We start from the raw sequence: 19,788 nt of genomic DNA on the forward strand, positions 1-19,788 counted from the left end.
CTAATTATGCAAGTGTGATACACTGTTCTCACCCACATTCTAGGTCTTGTGAAGATGATGTCAATTGGAGTGGATTTATATGTTGTGTTGTGTGTGTGTGTGTGTATATATATATATATATATATATATATATATATATATATATATATATATATATATATATATATATATATATATATATATATATATATGAAAAATATTTTTCATACATAACGCCAATAGGGGTCGTACCACAGTATTATGGTATATAAGAGTATTTAGGAATTCCAAAGGTTTTTCAAAACCATCATACATACAGGTGCACCTCTTTCTATTTAACTCATTGTATGTAGTGCACAGCCCGCACCACCAGAGCTCAGTCTCTGGTCTCTACTGGAGCTAAAGATCAATACCCAGCCCTACTCATAATAAGGAAAAAGGGTGTCGGAATATTACTTTTCTTTACATTTTTGTGGGTTTCTTTTGTGTATGTTTTAGTCTGAAAAGCTGAAAGTAAGTAATACTGTCACTGTCTGGGGTGTGTTAGTGCCACTGAAACGGTCATATACAGTGAAATTTCAGGAAGGTATGAAGGTATGAAATATTACATACTCCCTAAGCCTATAGTTACCAAGTCTGCATATGGGTTTATTCGGCCTTGCAGAAGGTCCCACCTAGTAGCTAAAGTGACACAGAAGAAGCTGCTTTTCAATCTGGCCACCAAAAATTTGCTGCAAGGCTGAGCTGTTTTCCTGGGTGCCTGGTCTGAGACTGATGATTCCAACCTTCAACTTTCAGGGGGCAGCCCTACTTTTTTAAACCTTAATCATATTTTGTTATTAAACTTATGTAACCACAAATAGTACCCCATCGCTTTGCATCCTCTAACGAGGTGAAAAAAATTCAAATTGCGTCTTTCTTCCAAGGCCATCATTGAATACTGTAAAGGTCAATATAAAATTTTTGCAACACGAGGCGGTGGTGCTTATGGGAAAGTAGTCTTGATCACGGGAAATGCTACCACTTTTGTAAACAACGGTTGTCAAAACTGACACAAAATTTAAGTTCCTCATAGTTGCTTTAATGTGCTGCTCTAACCTCTAGCTTCAGGCTATTTACCTGATGTTGAAAAGAATTAGATTTTTTTCCCCCTGGGGCACTATCATGTTGAAACAGGACAGGGCCATGTCGTGCACGAGGTGGCAATATGACTGTTGCAAGGTCTATGTTTCCAGATGCACCTAGGCTTGCCGTTTTCTCAAACTGCAATGATTGTAAACAAGGAAATTTTACAAAATGTTGGACTATATTATCAAAAGAGAAACCAACTAGCACAGCTTCATTTGTGCTCCAAGGCCTGACACAAGCAGGCAATCTGGGCTTTCCTGATTATATCCTACACGAAAACAAGAGCTGCCATAAAAAAGGAAAAGAAAAACTGTCAGTAGCGATTTTCCTAAAAGTGTACTAATAACTATAAATACCCAACATTTACACAACCTTAGGAAGGTAATAAAAATACCCCACTGAGTAAAATGGAATGAATAGAAAATGTTTTAAAAAATGAAATGATAAACCAGTGAAATGAAGACCTGTCGTGGCTTTTTTTCATCATCTCAAGCCAGCAGCATCATTCTATCACCTTCCTCTCCCCGTCTCTTCTCATCACATCAGCACCACTCCTCCCCTCTGGCCAGTCACCATCCCTCTCTGCTCCTTCTTCCATCACTCCATCCACATCTCGCTGCCTTCAGGCAGAGGATGAGTCTCTGGCGGCTGGACAGAGGGACCAAACACTGTGTCTACAGTCAAACCTTCCTCTCCGTGTCATCTGAGGAGAAACAGAGTGCAGATTTCATGTGATAACAGGTAATCATTTATGGCAGTGATTCTAAACTTACAGCCCGCATGCCAAATCTGGCCATCTAATTCACAATAAAAATAAAGTGATTAATGTTGGCATTTTTTTTTGTGCTTTAAGTATACATAACATGCCAGATTGCATAAAACATATGCATTAAAATATCCCAAAAAGTACCAGTGGAAGATCTAAGCCCATATGACCTAAATTCCTAGAAGCATCCTAAAACCTTAGAAATGTCCTAAAATCCTAGGAACATCTTAAAATCATAGAAATCCTAAAAATGACCTCAAATCCTAAAAACGTCCTAAAATTGTGGGAACATCCTAAAGACCCAGAAATGTCCCAAAATCCTAAAAACTTTCTAAAATCCCTAAAATGTCTTAAAATCCTAGGAACATCCTAAAGTCCAAGAAATGTCCTAAAATCGTAAAAACATCCTAAAATCCTTGAAATGTCCAAAATCCTAGGAACATCCAAAAGTCTTGAAAATTTGTGTTTTATGGGTGTTTTAGAGACACCGTAAAACCTAAAGAATGTCCTAAAATCCTAATAAAACATCCTAAAGACCCAGAAATGTCCTAAAGTCCTACAAGCATCCTAAAGTCCTAGAAATGTCCTAAAATTACAGATATGTCCAAAAATTCTAAGAACGTCTTCAAATCCCCCAAGTGTCCTGAAATTTTAGAAACGTCCAAAGATCCTAGAAACATCCTAAAATCCCAGAAATGTCCTAAAAATTCTAAAAATGTACTGAAATCCTAGAAATGTCCTAAAAACCCTGGAAATGTCCAAAAACCCTGAAACATTCTAAGGTCTTAGAAAGGTCATAAAAATCCTTTAAACATGTATGGGGCTGCTGTGACTGGCCCCTGTCATTTTGCAAAAGTGGCCCCCAAGCAAAGCAAGTTGAGTAACCCTGCTTTACAGTTTTCTGTCCAAGAGTCAAGTGAATATGTGTTTCTGAAACTTAAACCATGGGTGTTTATCAGTTTGCTATAAGTGTACATCTTCATTTGTCTTTAAAAGGAAAGTGATGCCTGCAGATGCCTGGTAAGCTTTTAAACAGTCCAAAGACCAAACAAATCCCATTTCACATAACCTGCAGCACCCTGCAGATTCTCCACAAGGGGGCCCTGTTTGTACATTGTTAGACAAATTTGATTGATACCGACCAATGCCAAAAAAGGCCTGGGGATCTTTGGAAATATTTATATTATATTATATTATATTCAGTAGTTTCTCAATAACATCCTTTGACCAATACAAACATGTTTTTCTGCCAAATTCTCATCAAATAAAAGAAGCTAAAGTTCTCAAATGCAGTCAAAATACTAATGCCTATTTTATTTTTTTAAAGGTTTTATATCATTGTAAACTTAGACAATTGACAATTGAAGTTATACCCTTGAAATTATCTTGGGAATTTCTCACTGTTTTCTGACATCATACACAATTATAAAGCAACCATTATTCAACTAAAACACAAAAAAACTTTTGCTCCAGAAAAGGGTAAGCACTCAATGAGGATCCTAGGGTGACTGGTCAGCAATTATGACTTAAATATGAATGTCAGAGAGCAGAAGAGAAAGAAAGAGGAAGCAGGGTGGCAGGTCTAAACGGACTAAAAACCAGCCCCGCCGGATGGGGCTAAAATAATCTTAAGAAATAGTAATAATCTAATATCTTTTTTGATGCACCTCATAATTCCGTCTCATATCTATTTTGAATTACTGTGCCGCTAATTACTGCCTGTCTCTAAGGAGCAATGAAGCACTAATTCAAATCAGTCTGCATCAAGTTTAAAAGACAGACTGAATAAGTAAGAGATATATAAAGAGAAATAACCAACTCTGTCCATGTTGCCGTCTACCATGACGTCTCACGGACACATCAAAACAAAACTCCCCACACACACAAAAGGCACAATTGACAGCTGCAAAGCTGTGTACACAGCTCTCCTCAACTGGCGATGGAAAAGCAGCCTATAGCCTGTTCTCAGCAGGTTTATGCGTGTTTGAAAAACTACAATACTCAACACATCACAATGTAGATCCATGCAACATGTTAACAATTAGTTCCGCTGTTGTATTGATCTCTGTTTCTCCAAAACATGTTTTATATTGTCTGAGGGATGACCGGGCGACATTAGTTTTATGCCTAACTTTTAGTCTGGGCAAAATCAATGCAGGTAAACAGAAAAAACATCAGCCACTGCCATCAGTGAACATCATTTTCTCTGCCGATAGGCTGATGGCAGTCAACAAGGCGAATATCGGCCAATACCAATGTTTTGCCAATAAATTGGTGCATCCTTAATTAATACATTTGAAAAGCTGCATACAGTACCTTTAACTAAAGTGACAAAGCTGTCAAATATGTGTTTACTTTGTACGTATATATTTTACAAAAGTCAAATAAAAGTCAGGGTATACTGTGTTGCAACTTACTGAGCTCGAGACACTTGCGTGACACGAAACCTGGTTTGCCATTAGGTTTTCCATAAATTTAACAATTTTTAACCCACTCCTTTATACTTTGACTGGACACTTCAAACAGGTGTCAAAAACATGTAGTTTTGAGCTCACTCAAAGTAAAGAATTACCTGACTACTGTTATTTCACATTGATACAAATTAAAGTGAATTAAATGAACCTATGTCATTATCTAGAGCTCATGATACACTGTAAAAGTAATAATCTTACCTGCTGTGTGCCTCCTGGATTGGTTCCAGCACTAGCACCTTACACTCTCTCTTGGCTATTTTGTCCAGTGAAATGAGAGTGTGGTCGGGAGGCAGGTGCAGGCCTCTGCCCGCTGGAGGTCCCACAGGAGGGGTGATGGCCCGACGCTCCATCAAACTGCCCGACCTGGAGCCAGAAGAGACACTGTGTCATGCACATGACTAAAGACGTGAATGTTACGATCTGTCTGTCAAAGTCTCTCCTGTCCTGCATAGTGTTTGTCCTACAATAACACATCTCTAATGAGGTGCGTTTATGAAATGACGTATGAAGTCTTGAGTTATGGCCAAAAACATGCGATGTCACAGTGACCTTGACCTTTGCCCTTCAAATTTTAAACAGTTAATTGTTGAGTCCTAGTGTCTCCTGTGCCAAATTTGTGAAAATTCCCTCAAAATGTTCTTGAGATATCACGTTCACGAAAGTGCAAAGCACGCAAGACCAGTGACCTTGACCTTTGACCACAGAAACCTAATAAGTGCACCCTTGCATCTAAGCAGACGTTTATGCCAAATATGAAAATAAAAAATCCCACAAGGTGTTCTTGAGATATCGCACTCATCAGAATGAGACAGACAAGGTCTCAGTGACCTTGACCTTTAACCTTTGACCACCACAATCTAAACACTTCATCGTTTCTATCATTTTTTGCCATATTTTCAGAAATTGCCTCATGGTGCTCTTGAGATATCGCATTCACAAGAATGGAATGGATTTACATAAACACTGACAACCTGAAAACATGAAAAAAAATAGAAAATTAAAAAAACTCCCAAAAAAAAAAAAACATCAAGAGGCTGTTAATCTTCCTAAAATGTGGCTTCAGAACAGATTTATGTAGTGTCTCATAAATGCTTTTTCAAAAGCTTATTTCATGACCTTTTACGTCACTGTGATAATGAAAATTTGTCTTGGTAAAACAATACTCAGTCTTAAGAGAAAGATTCTGAAAGCAGCACGCTGACGCCCTGGCTGTACCTGACGTGGTGTGCCCTGGACGGTTGCTGGTGGGAGAAGCTCTGAGATCGTCCCAGGCTGTGTCTCTCCAGCAGCTCTCTGGCCACTGGGCTGGACAATGACGATGATGGAGAGTTCCTCAGCGGCGATCGAGGCTCCACGGGTGGTGTGGACATCGAGGCTGTGAACTGGAGCTTCAGTTTCATGTGCTGGCTCAGCTACAATGTTATCAGTCAGCAAGGTACGGATGGACGAGAGAGGAGAAAGTATTATTGTGTGTAGCAGTGTTTGTTTTGATGATGAAGTAATTATGCAGTACCTCAAAAAGTCCAGTCCTGAGGATCTGGAAGGCCACAGTGAAGGAGAGGGTGGAGCCCTTCTTGCACTGTCCCAGGTTGTTGAGGGGAGACTGGCACACCACTGCTCCCACTCTACGGTCCTGCTGGCCCCCTCTTTCAGCTGGTTAATGGATGGATGGATGGATGGATGGATGGAAGAAAAATAGTGAAAGTAGATGAAGATTAAAAACTGGAAAACCTAAAGGAGGTCTCCTTGAAGGGACAGCGCACCCAAAAATAGTACATTTTCCATCTTATCTGTAGTGCTATTATCAATCTAGATAGTTTTGGTTTAGTTAGCGTATTAGAAAGAAGAGTATTATTTCACTATATCACATAATACTATATAGTCAATCTAAATATGGCAGCAATAAACAACAATTTCCATTTGCGGATTAATATGTTGCAAAATTGTTGAAAATTTCAGAATATAAGGAAGAAGTCAAGTAACGTTTTGTCCGTTCAAGGGTCAGTTCACTTTCCGAAATTAAAAACACATATTTATAATGTTTAAATTAGCTATAGAGACAAATACTAATTTTTGGTACCAGGCTGTAGACATGTTTATGTCTGCTGTAACGCTGAGGATTGACCTGCTTTTGGCGCCAGCCTCTAGTGGATGAACTGCAGTTTTTGGAACTTCACATTAGCTTCACTTTTCAGCTCTGGAAGTTGCTGCTTGGTGTCCACCCACACAGATACCAGACCTGTTTGAACACTGTAGCATTTCTGTTCTCTACTGTTCTGTTGCGTTTCATCATAGCTGGCTGTTTACCCTGACACACCCAGCAAACACATCTCAAAGGCTGCGAAACAATGTCTCCACGCTGACTGCACCAAAGATTACACATCTGGACATTGACCCAGTCATGGACGCAGCTGGATCGGGGCGTCTGACTTTTCCCAAGAGGCTCATGGATTTTATTTAAAGGGTGACTACGCCTATTTCAAAAATACATGTTATTCCTGTGGTCTAAGACAGTCCAAAAATATTAGTAAACATAAACAACTCTCCCAAATCCAAAAAATAGAAAGGATCAGTCAGCTGGCACATACTTATGAAAAGCAATGGCAATCATGAAATACACTTTATTTAATTGTTTACACTGCTAATGAAATGATGATATATCTACAGCAATGAGAAGTTGGTGTGGCCGGATCAGATGTTGACTGTAAAAATGAGTCACAGCTTTTGCTCCATAGAATTAATCCTATCTGATCTGCCTGTCAGATTGATGAATAGGCTTCTATTGTAACGTGACTGCATGAATCAATACTGGCTATACATTTTACTTAGCTCTTTCATTTCCACGCAAGTTAGCAGGTGGTGACACACCCACTGCTGGCAGCACTGCGGCTCTCAGCAGCTGGCCGCATGTCTAACCACTGACAAGTCGTGATTAAAGGCTGTATTTCCATGACAGTGCAAAGACTAAAGCAAGCAGCACTGTGACAGCTTAAGCACACAGCGTAAAGGTGGGAGGACAGGTGCAAACACGCAAGGTTTTTATTACAAAGCTAGGTATTACTGGTATTTGGACTGAGATGATGCTCCAAGATCAGATGTCTAAAAGGCAAGTGGAGATTGTGTAAAGCCCTGCCTGATCCTCAGATCAATTAGCATCACAAATAAAGATGAAAAATACAAAAAAAATCATTTTGTTCCTCAGTCATTAACCTAATCATTCTGGATGGCATTTTAACCCTTTGAAACCTGTGCAAACTGACCTGATTCCTCTCATGAACACAGCAGAAGACAATAAGAAAATTTACAATAAGTTAAAATTAGAAGAAAATTACCTAAAATTTTGGGGGTAAAATAGAGAAAAAGTCAAGAACAAGCCAGAAATGACCTGAAAAGAAGTTCTGAAAACACACAGATATGTTTTCTACAACATAATTATATATCATAATAAATACTGTTTTCTGGTTTTCTTATAATATTCTTTCTCTCTCTCTATTCTCGTCCATGTCATTTTTCTTTTCACCTTTTACTAATTTCTTGCAATTTGCGGGACATTTCTTGTCAAAGATTTCAATGCTTGAGAAAGGCGTCAGAAATGCAATCCCAACAAACTGATGTCAATCCAGGTTTCAAAGAGTTAACCATCCTAGAAATGACAAGCTGTGGTCTGCAATAGACATACTGCAGTACAACAGTATCTTTCTTTAAATTTGATAGTTGGAATATGTTCTCATTATTAAAATAATTATGATCCCAGGGCTGAGACACTACCTAAAATGCCTGTAGCTAACTACAAGCATTAGATTTCAGCAATGATTATTTTAAAACCTTATGTCTACCAGAGAGGCCTTTTAACCCTTTAAAAACCTGGTTGGACATCAGTTTTCTTGTCGTGCCTTGAGATGCTTCTCACAAGCTATTTAACCCTTTGAAACTTGAGTAAAATTGGTTTGATTTCTTTAAAAAATTTAATGACCAACTTGGCAAGGAATGTCCAACAATTTGCAAGAAATTTGTCAAAGATAAAGATAAAGCTTACCTGAAAATTAGTTTTAAAAAGGGGGTGACAATTATTACAAAATATCAAATGACTATGCAAAAATGTCCAAAAAATAGGTTTATACTATTCATAATAATATGTGTAAAATTATGTTAAAGAATTTTTTTAAACATATATTGTTTAAATTTGCTGAACTTTATTATTTTCTTGTTTGTTTTGTTTTTTGACTTTTCTTTTTTTGCTAGTTTTAAGGTAATTTTCTTGTAACTTTTTACTAATTTCTTGGGGGTTTTTGTTTTTGTTTTTTTTTTTGGCAATGCATTGTTACGTTGCTTCACTGCCTTCCATGTTTTTAAAAGAAAAAAAAATCAATTGCTCAGATTTTTAAATGAGGAGGTATAAAAGTGACACTGTGAAGATAAAATCTGCAACTCACCGTCTGCATTCCAGATCAGACGGACAGCCAGGAAGTCCTGCAAGTTGTTGAGCAGGGTGTATTTTACCCAGAAGTGCTCCAGAGGCTTGACAGCACTGGGACAGGAAGCTGTCATCACCAGCCGAGGACGATCCAAGCGGATACTGGGCAACAAGTAAAAACTGGAGATGTATCTGGAGGGAGATCATACAAGTATTTTAATTTGGCTACATTTCAATTGGCTACATTTCAAATGTTGTACATAAGAGAAAGAGTTACCTTGTTAAAGGCAGTGTTGGAATGTACCATTGTAACACAGCCACCAACGGGATTTCCAAACCCTACAAAATATATACAACACATGTATCAGAATATATCATGAAATACCACCAATAACACTTCAAAAAATTAAAAAAAACTGTCTAGATTTCTTTCAAAAACATGGGCAGAGGTTGATGGGCAACTTACCAAGAAAAGGCCCAAAGATTTGCAAGAAATTAGTTTAAAAAAAAATAATAATAATGGAAAAAGAGAAAATGAAATGAAGAAAATGCTAAAAAAAAAGATATATTTTCTTTTTTTCTGATATAATTTCATATATATATATTAAAATATATAATTTAGGCAATTATAAATACAGTTTTCTGCAAATTTTGGCCTTCTTTTTTTCTTCTTTGTTTTTGTTTTGTTTTTTTTTACGTTTCTTTTTTTCATATTTTCAGGTCATACTTTCAGTTTTACTAATTTCTTGCACATTTTTGAGCCATTTCTCATTAAGCTGCTCATCGTCAATATTTCTTTAAGCCATCAAGCCAATTTGCTCAAGTTTTTAAAGAGTTAAGCCTTGTTACAAAACATGGCTCAAGATCAAAAACTTCCAGATTAACTCAAATTTTAATAATTCCCTCCGTTTTTATCTTACTTGTAATCACAACAATGACCTCAGTCATTGCGACTGATTAAATAAAGTTGAAGTGAAGGAAACCGCCTTCATCGTGTCTTCTCACCTCACTGGAGTCCTCCTCTTCTTTGTCTTGTAGCTGCAGCTGGAACAAGAAGTTCTGCTCCTCCAGGGCGCTGAGCATGCTGGGTAAACGTGATGACCCGCTGTCTATTCGATAGAATGAAGCCACAGTGACCTCAGCTGATTGGTGGCTTTAGTGGAAGTGGAAATAAAATAATGTTAATTAGGAGACTATAAAGATCACAAAAAAGTTCCTGACCACATGCAGTGTATTAAATTGTTTAAGATATAATAACAATCCCTCTGTATTCTGGGTGTCTGACTGCAGTATAGGTCATAGAGCCCGCCCCTCCATGTCAGTGAATGGGACATAGGCCAAACTAAAAACTCATTGTAAGAACTCAAGAATTTTAATTTTTATTAAAATATTTAGTACTGTTCTTGCCATTTGTACCTCTGTTGTTTGCTTGTTTTGTTTGTTTTTTTGGTTTCTTGCTAGTTCACTTGCTGGCTTTTTCAACGAGCTTTACAGGTTGCATATGGTGCAACTATTGTTGTGCTGTCTGATTTTCAATTGTACTTGTAAATAACAATAAATAAAACAAAAAATAAAACTTTTTAAATAATGTAAACTAAACTGAACCAAGCAAACCCACTCTGGAAACGAAGTGAAACTAAACCGTATTGAAAACAAACATTAAAAATGACTCAAATTAAACAATCTTGAAAAAAACAAACCTATGATAACTCTGGGAGAGACAGACAGGCTGCTCTAGAGAAACCACTGTCGCAAAAAATATACATACAAAAAAACAAGAGTTTGTGATGACAATAAAATGGAAGATTGTTCGAATGTAAAGGGTAGGATCTAAAAATTTCTTGTCAACTGTTTCGAATCAATCCTCACATGCATTACAATACAATGACTGCATGAAAGATAGGGCCTCCAGTGAAAGAGCACACTGGGTTGACCTCCAGCATCCCCTGACGCCAATAAATGATTAATTAAATACGCTCAGGCGCACGGTTAGCACTGTAAATACACAGTGGGGAAATGGATTATGATGCAACGGGGATTTTGGAGGCTTCTGAGGATGTTTTGAAACTATTCATTAATGCTTTTTTTTGCCATGTCTCAGGATTACCACTCCACAACAGCTGCTGAGAACCTAAGCACAACACAGTCAAGATCACAAATCACAAACTTGTCTCAAGAGGATTTACAATCCGGACTCCCTCTGATCTTTGACCCTCTTCAAGAGAAGCAGAGGAGGGATCTCTCTAATAGGGCACATAGACAGGCAACAGATGTCATGTGTACGCAATAACCAACATTATGAACTAATAAGAATCATCTGAGATGGACGGACACAAAGTGGAAAAGTGTGCTGTGTTCTAGCCATCCAGAGTGTTACCAGCTCAAAGTTTAAAAGCCAGCATCTGTGATGGTATGGGGGTGTGTTAGAGCCCATTGCATGACTAATTTGCACATTTGTGAGAGTGCCATGCTGAAAGGTGCATACAGGTTTTGGAGCAACATATGCTGCCATCCAGATGACGTCTTTTCAAGGGACATCCGTGCTTATTCCAGTAAGACAATGGGCCTAATACAGCAACATTCTCTTTAAATTTGATCTTAATTTTCTTGGGAGAGAAAATATAAGAGAAGTCCATATGCATCATACATTCTCAATTATTCAAATCTGCTCTTACCTAGGTGTTCTCGATGATGAATCCCACTGATCATAAGTCACCTGCTAGCACATGTAATGCCCCCTAAATGCTATATAAGGGCAGGTTTTGTGCCAGGTGTGAAGACTGTCACATAGCCAAGACTGGAGACATAACATCCAAAAGGCTGAAAGAATAACTTTTACAGTAATGGAACTGATGTACTATTAGATAAACTAAAAGTAAATGTGATTTTAGGGAAATGTATTGAATTAATAAAAGTAAAAAGTGCACATGAAAAGAGGTTTAAATAAATTATGAGAAGAGCTGTAACCTTGAAATTTGTTTTTGCATGAAAAATGACTTACATGATTAAAAAAAATAGCTTATATTCATCAAATTGTTTCAGCTCCATCTGTATATTTTCATATTTGTGGTTTGTGCACAAAAATCATATGTAATGTAGTAATCTAACAATATAATATGTCCCTCTATGGTGTAGTGGAGTAGAAATGGAAAGTTGCATGAGATTTTAATACTCAAGTAACATAAAAGTTCCTCAGATTTGTACTTAAATACACTTGAAAAAATGTACTTATTGTAGTTACATTCCAGCTCTAGTCAGCCGAGGGATGCACAGCAACTGAACTTATAGTATTTAGGATCAATGCGCCAAGTAAAGTAGAATCTCTTTAGCCCTGAAATTTGATAATCCACTCATTATAATTACTCTAAAACCTCAACTCAATTTAATTAAATGATATTAATGCATTTTAAATGTTGCTCACATATAAAAATGTTTAACTGTGTGGCCTGTTTAAATGTGTGGCCTGTGAAAATGACCTGTTTGTCTCTTATCTTGGTACGAGTGCTCTTGAACGCACACAACATTTTCTCTTTACGAGCAAAAACAAGAAAACTTTGGTGAACCCCACAAATCAGTGAGTACTAACAAAATTAAGAACAAATCACGAATCTGATCAAAAATAAGAGAACGTTTGTCTGTATATCATTTTTGCATGAGGCCTAATGAGTCACATTCTGCACATGTACCAACACCATGGCTTTGTAGGTAAAGGGCGCAGGTACTAGACTGGCCCGCCTACAGTCCAGACCTGTACCCCACTGAACATGTGTGGTGCATTATGAAGTGCAAAATATGACAAAGGAGACACCTCAGACCACTGAGACACAAGAAGTCTTATATCAAGCAAGAATGTGAAAGAATTTCACTTTGAAAACTTCAGCGGTTAGTGTCATCAGTTCCCAAACTCTTACTGAGTGTCGTTAAAAGGAAAGGTGATGTAACACGGTGGCAAGCATGCCCCCTGTCCCAACAGTTCTGGAGTGTGTTTCAGTCATGAAATCAGAAGGAGTGCATATTTACAAAAAACAATAAAGTTTATCTGTTTGAACATCAAATATATTGTCTTTGCACCTGGAGTGGCATCACTTTTCTTGGGCTGCTTTCAGATGCCTTTCATAAGTATTTAAACCTTTGAACCCTGAGCACATTGGTGCAATTTATTTCCAAAACATCGGAAAAGGGGCAATGAGTAACTTGGTGAGAGATGTTTCAGAAATCGCAATGAATCAGTAGGTTTTAAAATAGCTGGGGTAAATATTTATGGAAAAAAAGAGGAAAGCTAGAGGAAAATTGTATTTTTAATGATCATAAGTACATATTCAAAATGATGTTGCACATCTTTTTTTAAATGTAAGGGAACTTTTCCAGGTTATTTGCTTTATTGCTTTTTGGGGGTTGTTTTTTTTTTTTTTTTTTACCTTTTCATTTTTTTTCTTCTTTTATTTTTCTTTCTTTTACTTTCATTAACTTTTTACCAATTTTGGGGTCATTTCTTCTTGCGTATTGCCTCTTTCCCATGCTTTTAAAGGAAATCAAGCCGATTTAAAGGGCTAAATATAGGTCAAAAGGGATTTGCAAATCATTGCATTCTGCATTTAATTACATTTCATTTTTTACCTCACAACTTCTTTTTTTAGGAATCATGGTTGCAGATAGACTGTACATATGCAGCGCCTGTTCAAACTTTACAGAGCCACCTTTCAAGACTACAAGTGCTGAGTATTTGGTACTAAATAAAGAAAAATTGAGTTTTCTTTAAAATGAAGAGCGTGGGCTGCAGCTTCTGGCACTGCAGCGAGGGCGGGGTGTGAGAATGCATGTTCAGTATGTAAAACCATGCCGAGCTGTTTTTTGTGCTTGTACACTTCCATAGAAAAAATCCACCCCCTGAACATGGATGTTTTGATCTGATGGTATACAGTAGATAAGCATGTACTTACCAGACATTGTCGACTATGAGAACGGAACCATCTGGCATCATGGGGAGGTAGGACGAGTTATAGTTAGGGAGGATCTTCACATCTCTGACACACACCTCATCCTGAGAGCTGCAGTTCAACACTGAGGAGAGAGAGGGGGAGGAAATAAATTGGCAAGGAGTGTATTTTTAAAAATCTGCGTGTGAGAGTTAGCTGCTGGTGTACCTTTGAGGACAGTCAAGTATTTTCCAGAGACGGCCATGTGCTGACACTGGACACTGGGAGGTGGAAGAACATTCATGATGGTGCTGACTGGGAATGAAAATGAGACACAAGAACTGAAACTAGGCATTCTATGTCTAATTTTGTGAGCCATTCTTTCGATTTCTGTAGTCCCAAAACACGCTAAAATCCAGATTTAAGACCACAAAGTGTTAAAACTCTTTGGATTTGTGTACCCTGTGCCTTGAAGGTGTTGAGGTCCTCTTTGAAGGTTTGTGTTGGACTCCTGAGCTGCAGCAGAGTGAGGTAGCCATGTTCCCTCACCTCCACCTTCTCTGCCTCCTGCTTCCATACAGTCACTATAATCTGACATCACAGAGAGGCGGACAAACACAAGGTAAAGTTTGGGTATTCATTTTGCTACTTCAACTTCATTTCGTCAACTAATAAGTTAAAGTGGAGGTTTGTTTCCAAACAGTCTGATCTGCAAGATTGTACCCCAAAAGTCTTACACAACCAGAGATATCAAAGGAATAGTAAGTAGAGCCCAACTGATATATGATCGGCCAATATGTTCAATTATATATATTTTTCATCAGATAATGAATGAAGGAAGAACCAGGTACAATGTGAATATTCATAACCATATTTACACATATAGTTTATGTGTGATTTTGGGTTGATTTATTGGTATATATTTATTGATGTTTATGTTGAAACATCTTGATTGGTCACATGACTGTTCAATTTTGTCTTATAAATTGTACGATACGCATGATAGGAAAAAAAAATTAACAGAACAAAATGCAGAAAAACATGCTTAAAGTAATGTAGAACGAAAAATTCCCACTTAAATTTACTGTTTAAGTGCACTGATGTCATTTTGACAATAAAGTTGATGAACCATAACATTTCAATTCAATTCAATTCAATTTTCCAATTGTATTATTTGTCCAAGAGGGCAATTTGTGTTGCAGCAAGTTTAAAAACATAGTAAAAACACATAAAGCACAAACAATATGACACAGAAACATACAACAGTTGACATTAATGTGTGCACAGGGTGTCTTGCACCTGTGCACATTTAAGCTCCACAGGAGCAGATTAATAAATGTCCACCATAACTCCTTAGGGCCTATAATAATCCAGTGATAATCCATCCATCTCTTGATAATGTAACCATTTCCAATGTAGTATACAGCACCTTTAACAGGTCATGACAGTCACAATAATGCATCAGAACTGTTGCCATAAAGGCCGATGCTGCAATATAGCATAAAGCTGCTGCTGGTCGCTGCATGAGCATGAATGCCATAATTACATTGAGTAACTGCATATCATATCATTGCATATCATCACTGATATATCGATAGTGGAATTTTTTGCTCCCTTAAATCGGTATCGCATCGGCCCAGAAAATCCAATATCAGTCAGCTTCTAATAGTTAGCACAGGAAAACATGAATAGTTGACAGACTTATACTGGTCTACTGTCTGACCTTGGCTTTCAGTGTGTTGACTGGCAGCTTGTCCAAAGATACAGAGAGACAGAAGATGACCTGGTCATCCAACACCAGAGCAGACTGCAGGAGGGCAAACACAAGAAAAGATGTTAGAGATTAAAGACACAGTTTTACCAAGTCTTTGTTTCAGTGACAATACGTGGCATAAATAAGCAAACAGACCCCATTTTCACATGTTTTGTGTGTAAGTGACTAATGAAAAAAACAATTTTTGAAGTTGGTCCAGTATTGAGCAAGAAAGCGAAACTGACTGCATGTAACCACTCAGGGCATGTTTGCACCGTCGATTCATGTTCAGATAGCCCAGACAGCATGTATAGACAGCATTCAGCATTTTTGCTGGATAATTGACTGAATTGAGAATCAAAGTTGTTGCAAATTATGATAGCGTATGCCCTTTTGAAGTCAGAATACACAAACCCATACATGTTACTGTAGTTTCCTAACATTCCACCTCTGACCAAGCATTTTGCACCTGAAGGGTTTAGACTCTGCACTCAGTCTTTTACAGACCAGTGCTGACATTGTTGTAAACAGTGGTATCTAAATTTGCTGCAGCCTGTCAGTGTCATCTGTGATGTGTTCAGCAGATGCAGATTATCCTCCCCTTGTGCAGCCTGGCAGGAGACTGAAACAGGTTTTGAATAAAGCCCCTGAAGATATGACTGCACTGTCAAGTCTGTACACATCTGGAGCACAAACACAACTGCAAGAGGCAGAACAAAGGCTGCTCTGTCTGAAACAGGATCAAATCAACAGAGGAGTAAAGGTCAGTCAGCTGAGAAAGGAAGTGTATATGTGACTGTGGTCTGGTTTCATCTCGACTCAGAAACTATGTGACGGGTACTTCTTATTGCACTGAAAGTGGGCCAACGATGAGAGGTGATGGTAAGGGTTGAGGTTATCCCAAATGTCTCCGAAAACATTTTTAAAAAATAGGGCACGACAGATTATTGGCTTTGCCAATTTTTAGAGCCAATATTGGGCATTTTTCTGATGATCTGTATCAGCGCTTTATTCAATTATAACCAATAAAATTACTTGATTAAAAAGTAGGGGTTAACCGATATTGGTTTTTCAGGGTCCATACCAATACTGATTATTAGTAGTTAATGAGACCCATATCTGATATTTGTAACAGATATGAATTTACAATAAAATGAAAATCTTCCTGTCATTATTTAATATGTGGAATACATCACACTCCAACAACAAACTCTGTTTAAATGTTTAAATGACTTTAGCAAATGTTCAATCAAAAGTGAAACTTTTAACAATATATACAGCAAGTTCCCAGCACGTTTTTTTTATACAGTCAAGTGAAATTTTAAATTGAAAAATTGAATCAATAACAGTAGCTTGCTGGGGTTTTACAAAGTATAAGTTCATCCCATGCTGACACTGTCTTTGCACTTTTTAATTAATTCAATTCATCTGCGATCATTAAAATAAAATGCCAATACAGATAATCAGCAAAATGCCGAATTTTGACCCTGATAATCAGCCAGGCCAATAATCTGTCGACCCCTGTTTTGCACAGAAAGTGTCAGCATGGGATGAACTTTTACTTTGTTAATTTTCAATATTATTTTTTTTCGTTGACATTTTCACTTGAATACAAAAAAGTTGCTGGGAACTTGCTGTACGTGACATTGAACGTTTCAGTTTTGATTAAACATTTGCTAAAGGCATTTAAACAAAGTTTTGTGTTGGAGTTGAGTTATATTCTGAATTCTAGATATTGACAGAAAGATTTTCATTTTTATTGTAAATGCATCAGTTCCAAATATCGATTATTGGTCTCATTTACCACTAATAATTGGTATCAGTATCGGCCCTGGAAAAAAAACAATATCAGTCGACCCCTATTTAAAAGTCAATGTTCTGCCATATTATTTCTTATTACAGCTTTACTTTATCCTCCTTACCTTCACCGGTCCCCTCCCGTGCTGCCTCCCCTCACTGGCCGAGCTGTTGTGAATGAGATGCGGGCTGCACTGTCTGAAAGTCCGCTCGCTTTGTCCTCCAGGCTCCCCCTCTCCGGGCTCCTCTTCCCCGCCATCCTCGCTGCAGCTCTGGAGGTCCGCCTGGTACTCCTCGGGTCTCTGTTGCCGGCTCTGGGCGACGCTCACACTGGCCACAGCACACAGAGACCCCGCCAGCTCCCTCCAGGGTGCCAAACCGGGGCTGTCATCAGTCCTCCGGGACCGCAGGACCAGCAGGAACTGGACCACCTCCCCGTGGTAGACGTGGTTTCGCCGCGGTAGGCTTGCATACTGTGCCGGGTCTGACAGACTCGATATTGGAGCGGCGGGAAAGTACATGACATACTCACAGTGTGATTCCATTATTACAAATACAAAGAGTTAGCAGACGCTGTTAAGCAGCTGCTGCAGTGTAAACAAAGCGAGACTGAAATGCCTCCGTACCTTCATTTGTGGTAAAATGAACGTGTGTCAGTGTGTCCAGGAAACTTTCTAATTAAAACGATTTAAAACTTTCACTACAACGAAAAAACAGCGTTAAAATAGCGTCCAAACGATTGATATTCATGTTGACCGCTCGGCTTCCGTTTACCAGCAATACAAACAACAGGATGGCTAAACGCAACAGAGCGTTTCACCAGACCGAACTAATCAATCACTAGAAGGTCGAACACAGAGCAAAGTGCAAATAGAAAGGTACAATGTACAGCACGGATAACATCAAAAATATTAGACATTAATATGATTTTCTGCATTCAGTTATTTTTTTTACCCACTATCAGTCCTAACAATAAATATTACTATTATCTATTAATATTATTATGATTAAAATTTTAACTCTTTAAATGCCAGGTTTTTGTCATGATGTCAATATGTTTTTAGATGGGGAAAAAAGCACAATACAATGCATGCTAAGTAGATTTTTTTAAAATAATCACAGCCTGGGATATGTCAATGATTAGCAGCAACATTGACTGTGACTGTTAGGGTTTGGGCTTAGCCTCTCCCTTTCCTTGTGTTTTCCTTTTTTTTCCCCTCCCTATTGTGTCGTGTTTGTCTCAGTCTGTCTGTGTTGCTGGGTGTGGACTTCTGGCTCTCTCCTCCTGCCTCTGTGTTGCTGGGCGTGGACTCTGGGTTCCCTCCTCCTGCCTGCCCATCTGATCTCCTGCAGCTGCTGGTTCTCCTCACCTGCACCTAATCTCCAATCAAGCCCTGCAGTGTATATGCCTCAGATCCTCCATACCAGCTCCACCACTTTACAAGATTCGACCTGCCTCACCTCTGTCTTCAGCAACCAATTTGGTTTCTCCACCTTCCACTCCACCGCCTGCCCTGCTCCACCGAATCCAACCTCCTCAGCCTGTCCACTCCAGCCAAGCCTTCAACCAGCTTTCCTTTTCCCTAAAATAAACCGTCTAAACAGTTCAGTCTTCTGTTGTCTGCTTTTGGGTCCCAATTTTGAACTGCCTTAACAGTGACAGTGTACCTAGTGGAAATAGCATGTATTTTCTCCATATGCAAGATATGGTAAACTTGACATCATGGGCAGAAAACAGTAAAAATTACACATTGTCAAAAGCCCAAAATGACTGTTTTCATTCTGACAGAATGATGTTTTTGTGCTTTGGTGGTTGTGGGATCAAAATTTGCAGTTTGAATGGGTTTCAATGGCGCATTTTTTGCACTTAGCAGTATGAATTATCAGTTGTGTTTCCCTGGTGTATTTTCGATCTATTGTAACAGCTGAGATGAAAATTCCAAGATTAAACAAAAATAAACAATCTTGCCAAAATGTATGCCAAATGCATGAACACAGCCAAAATGATCAAAAATAAGGAATAAAAATTGTGTAAAACATGCCAAGCAGTATCTAAGGGTTAAATAACTGAAACATCATCATCCAGATTATCTTTGAATTAGCAATCAATATCTAGGCCTACACATAGAGCCGGTCCTCCTCCACAGAGTCTGTTTTACAGTAGCCCAGAATGGAGAAATAGACAGGGATATCTGGATGCATAGCTCTCCTACACTCTTAGAACATGGAAAATGTTTCAATTTTGCAATCTCACAACTTGATGTCACTATATCCCAAACACTAGACCTTTAAAGTTGTACTGTGATTTTACCAGTGGTGAATTTAACTATTTTCTTGAGTAAAGGTAGTAATATTGCAATATAAAAATACTCAATTTCAAGTTAAATTCCAGCATTTAGACTTCTATTAATCAATAGTATGTGCTTAGAGTAGCCTATCAGTGTTAAAGTGGTCATGATGAGCTATGGCCTGTTTAATAGTGTTACATTGGTGTCCTTAGATTATTATTACAGATGCTTTATGTCTAAGCAGAATTTGATGTTACAGCTGATCAAATGAAT

The 19,788-nt window shown here is 38.1% G+C and overlaps 1 protein-coding gene across 2 annotated transcripts; it reads right to left on the reverse strand.

Moving 5' to 3' along the window:
* Positions 1-203: 203 nt before the first annotated feature.
* Positions 204-19,221, reverse strand: trappc14 (trafficking protein particle complex subunit 14). Of its 2 annotated transcripts, XM_042512381.2 has the most exons (12): positions 17,353-19,218; positions 15,401-15,484; positions 14,139-14,268; positions 13,906-13,992; positions 13,702-13,822; positions 9,767-9,914; positions 9,039-9,100; positions 8,781-8,953; positions 5,861-6,000; positions 5,563-5,759; positions 4,546-4,710; positions 204-1,810 (listed from the first exon to the last, which is right to left on the reverse strand). In XM_042512381.2, the coding sequence occupies exons 1-12, from the start codon at positions 17,770-17,772 to the stop codon at positions 1,807-1,809; spliced, it is 1,731 nt and encodes a 576-aa protein (XP_042368315.2). In that variant the 5' UTR covers positions 17,773-19,218; the 3' UTR covers positions 204-1,806. The 2 variants fall into 2 exon arrangements, with proteins under 2 accessions (XP_042368315.2, XP_087929980.1); XM_088073854.1 differs by lacking the exon at positions 204-1,810 and having other exon boundaries at positions 4,542-4,710; positions 17,353-19,221.
* Between the last annotated feature and the right edge of the window lie 567 nt (positions 19,222-19,788).

Source organism: Plectropomus leopardus, chromosome 23 (genome assembly GCF_026936395.1).
Source record: "Plectropomus leopardus strain MGB_pleo_1.0 chromosome 23, ASM2693639v1, whole genome shotgun sequence".
Lineage (NCBI taxonomy): Eukaryota > Metazoa > Chordata > Actinopteri > Perciformes > Serranidae > Plectropomus > Plectropomus leopardus.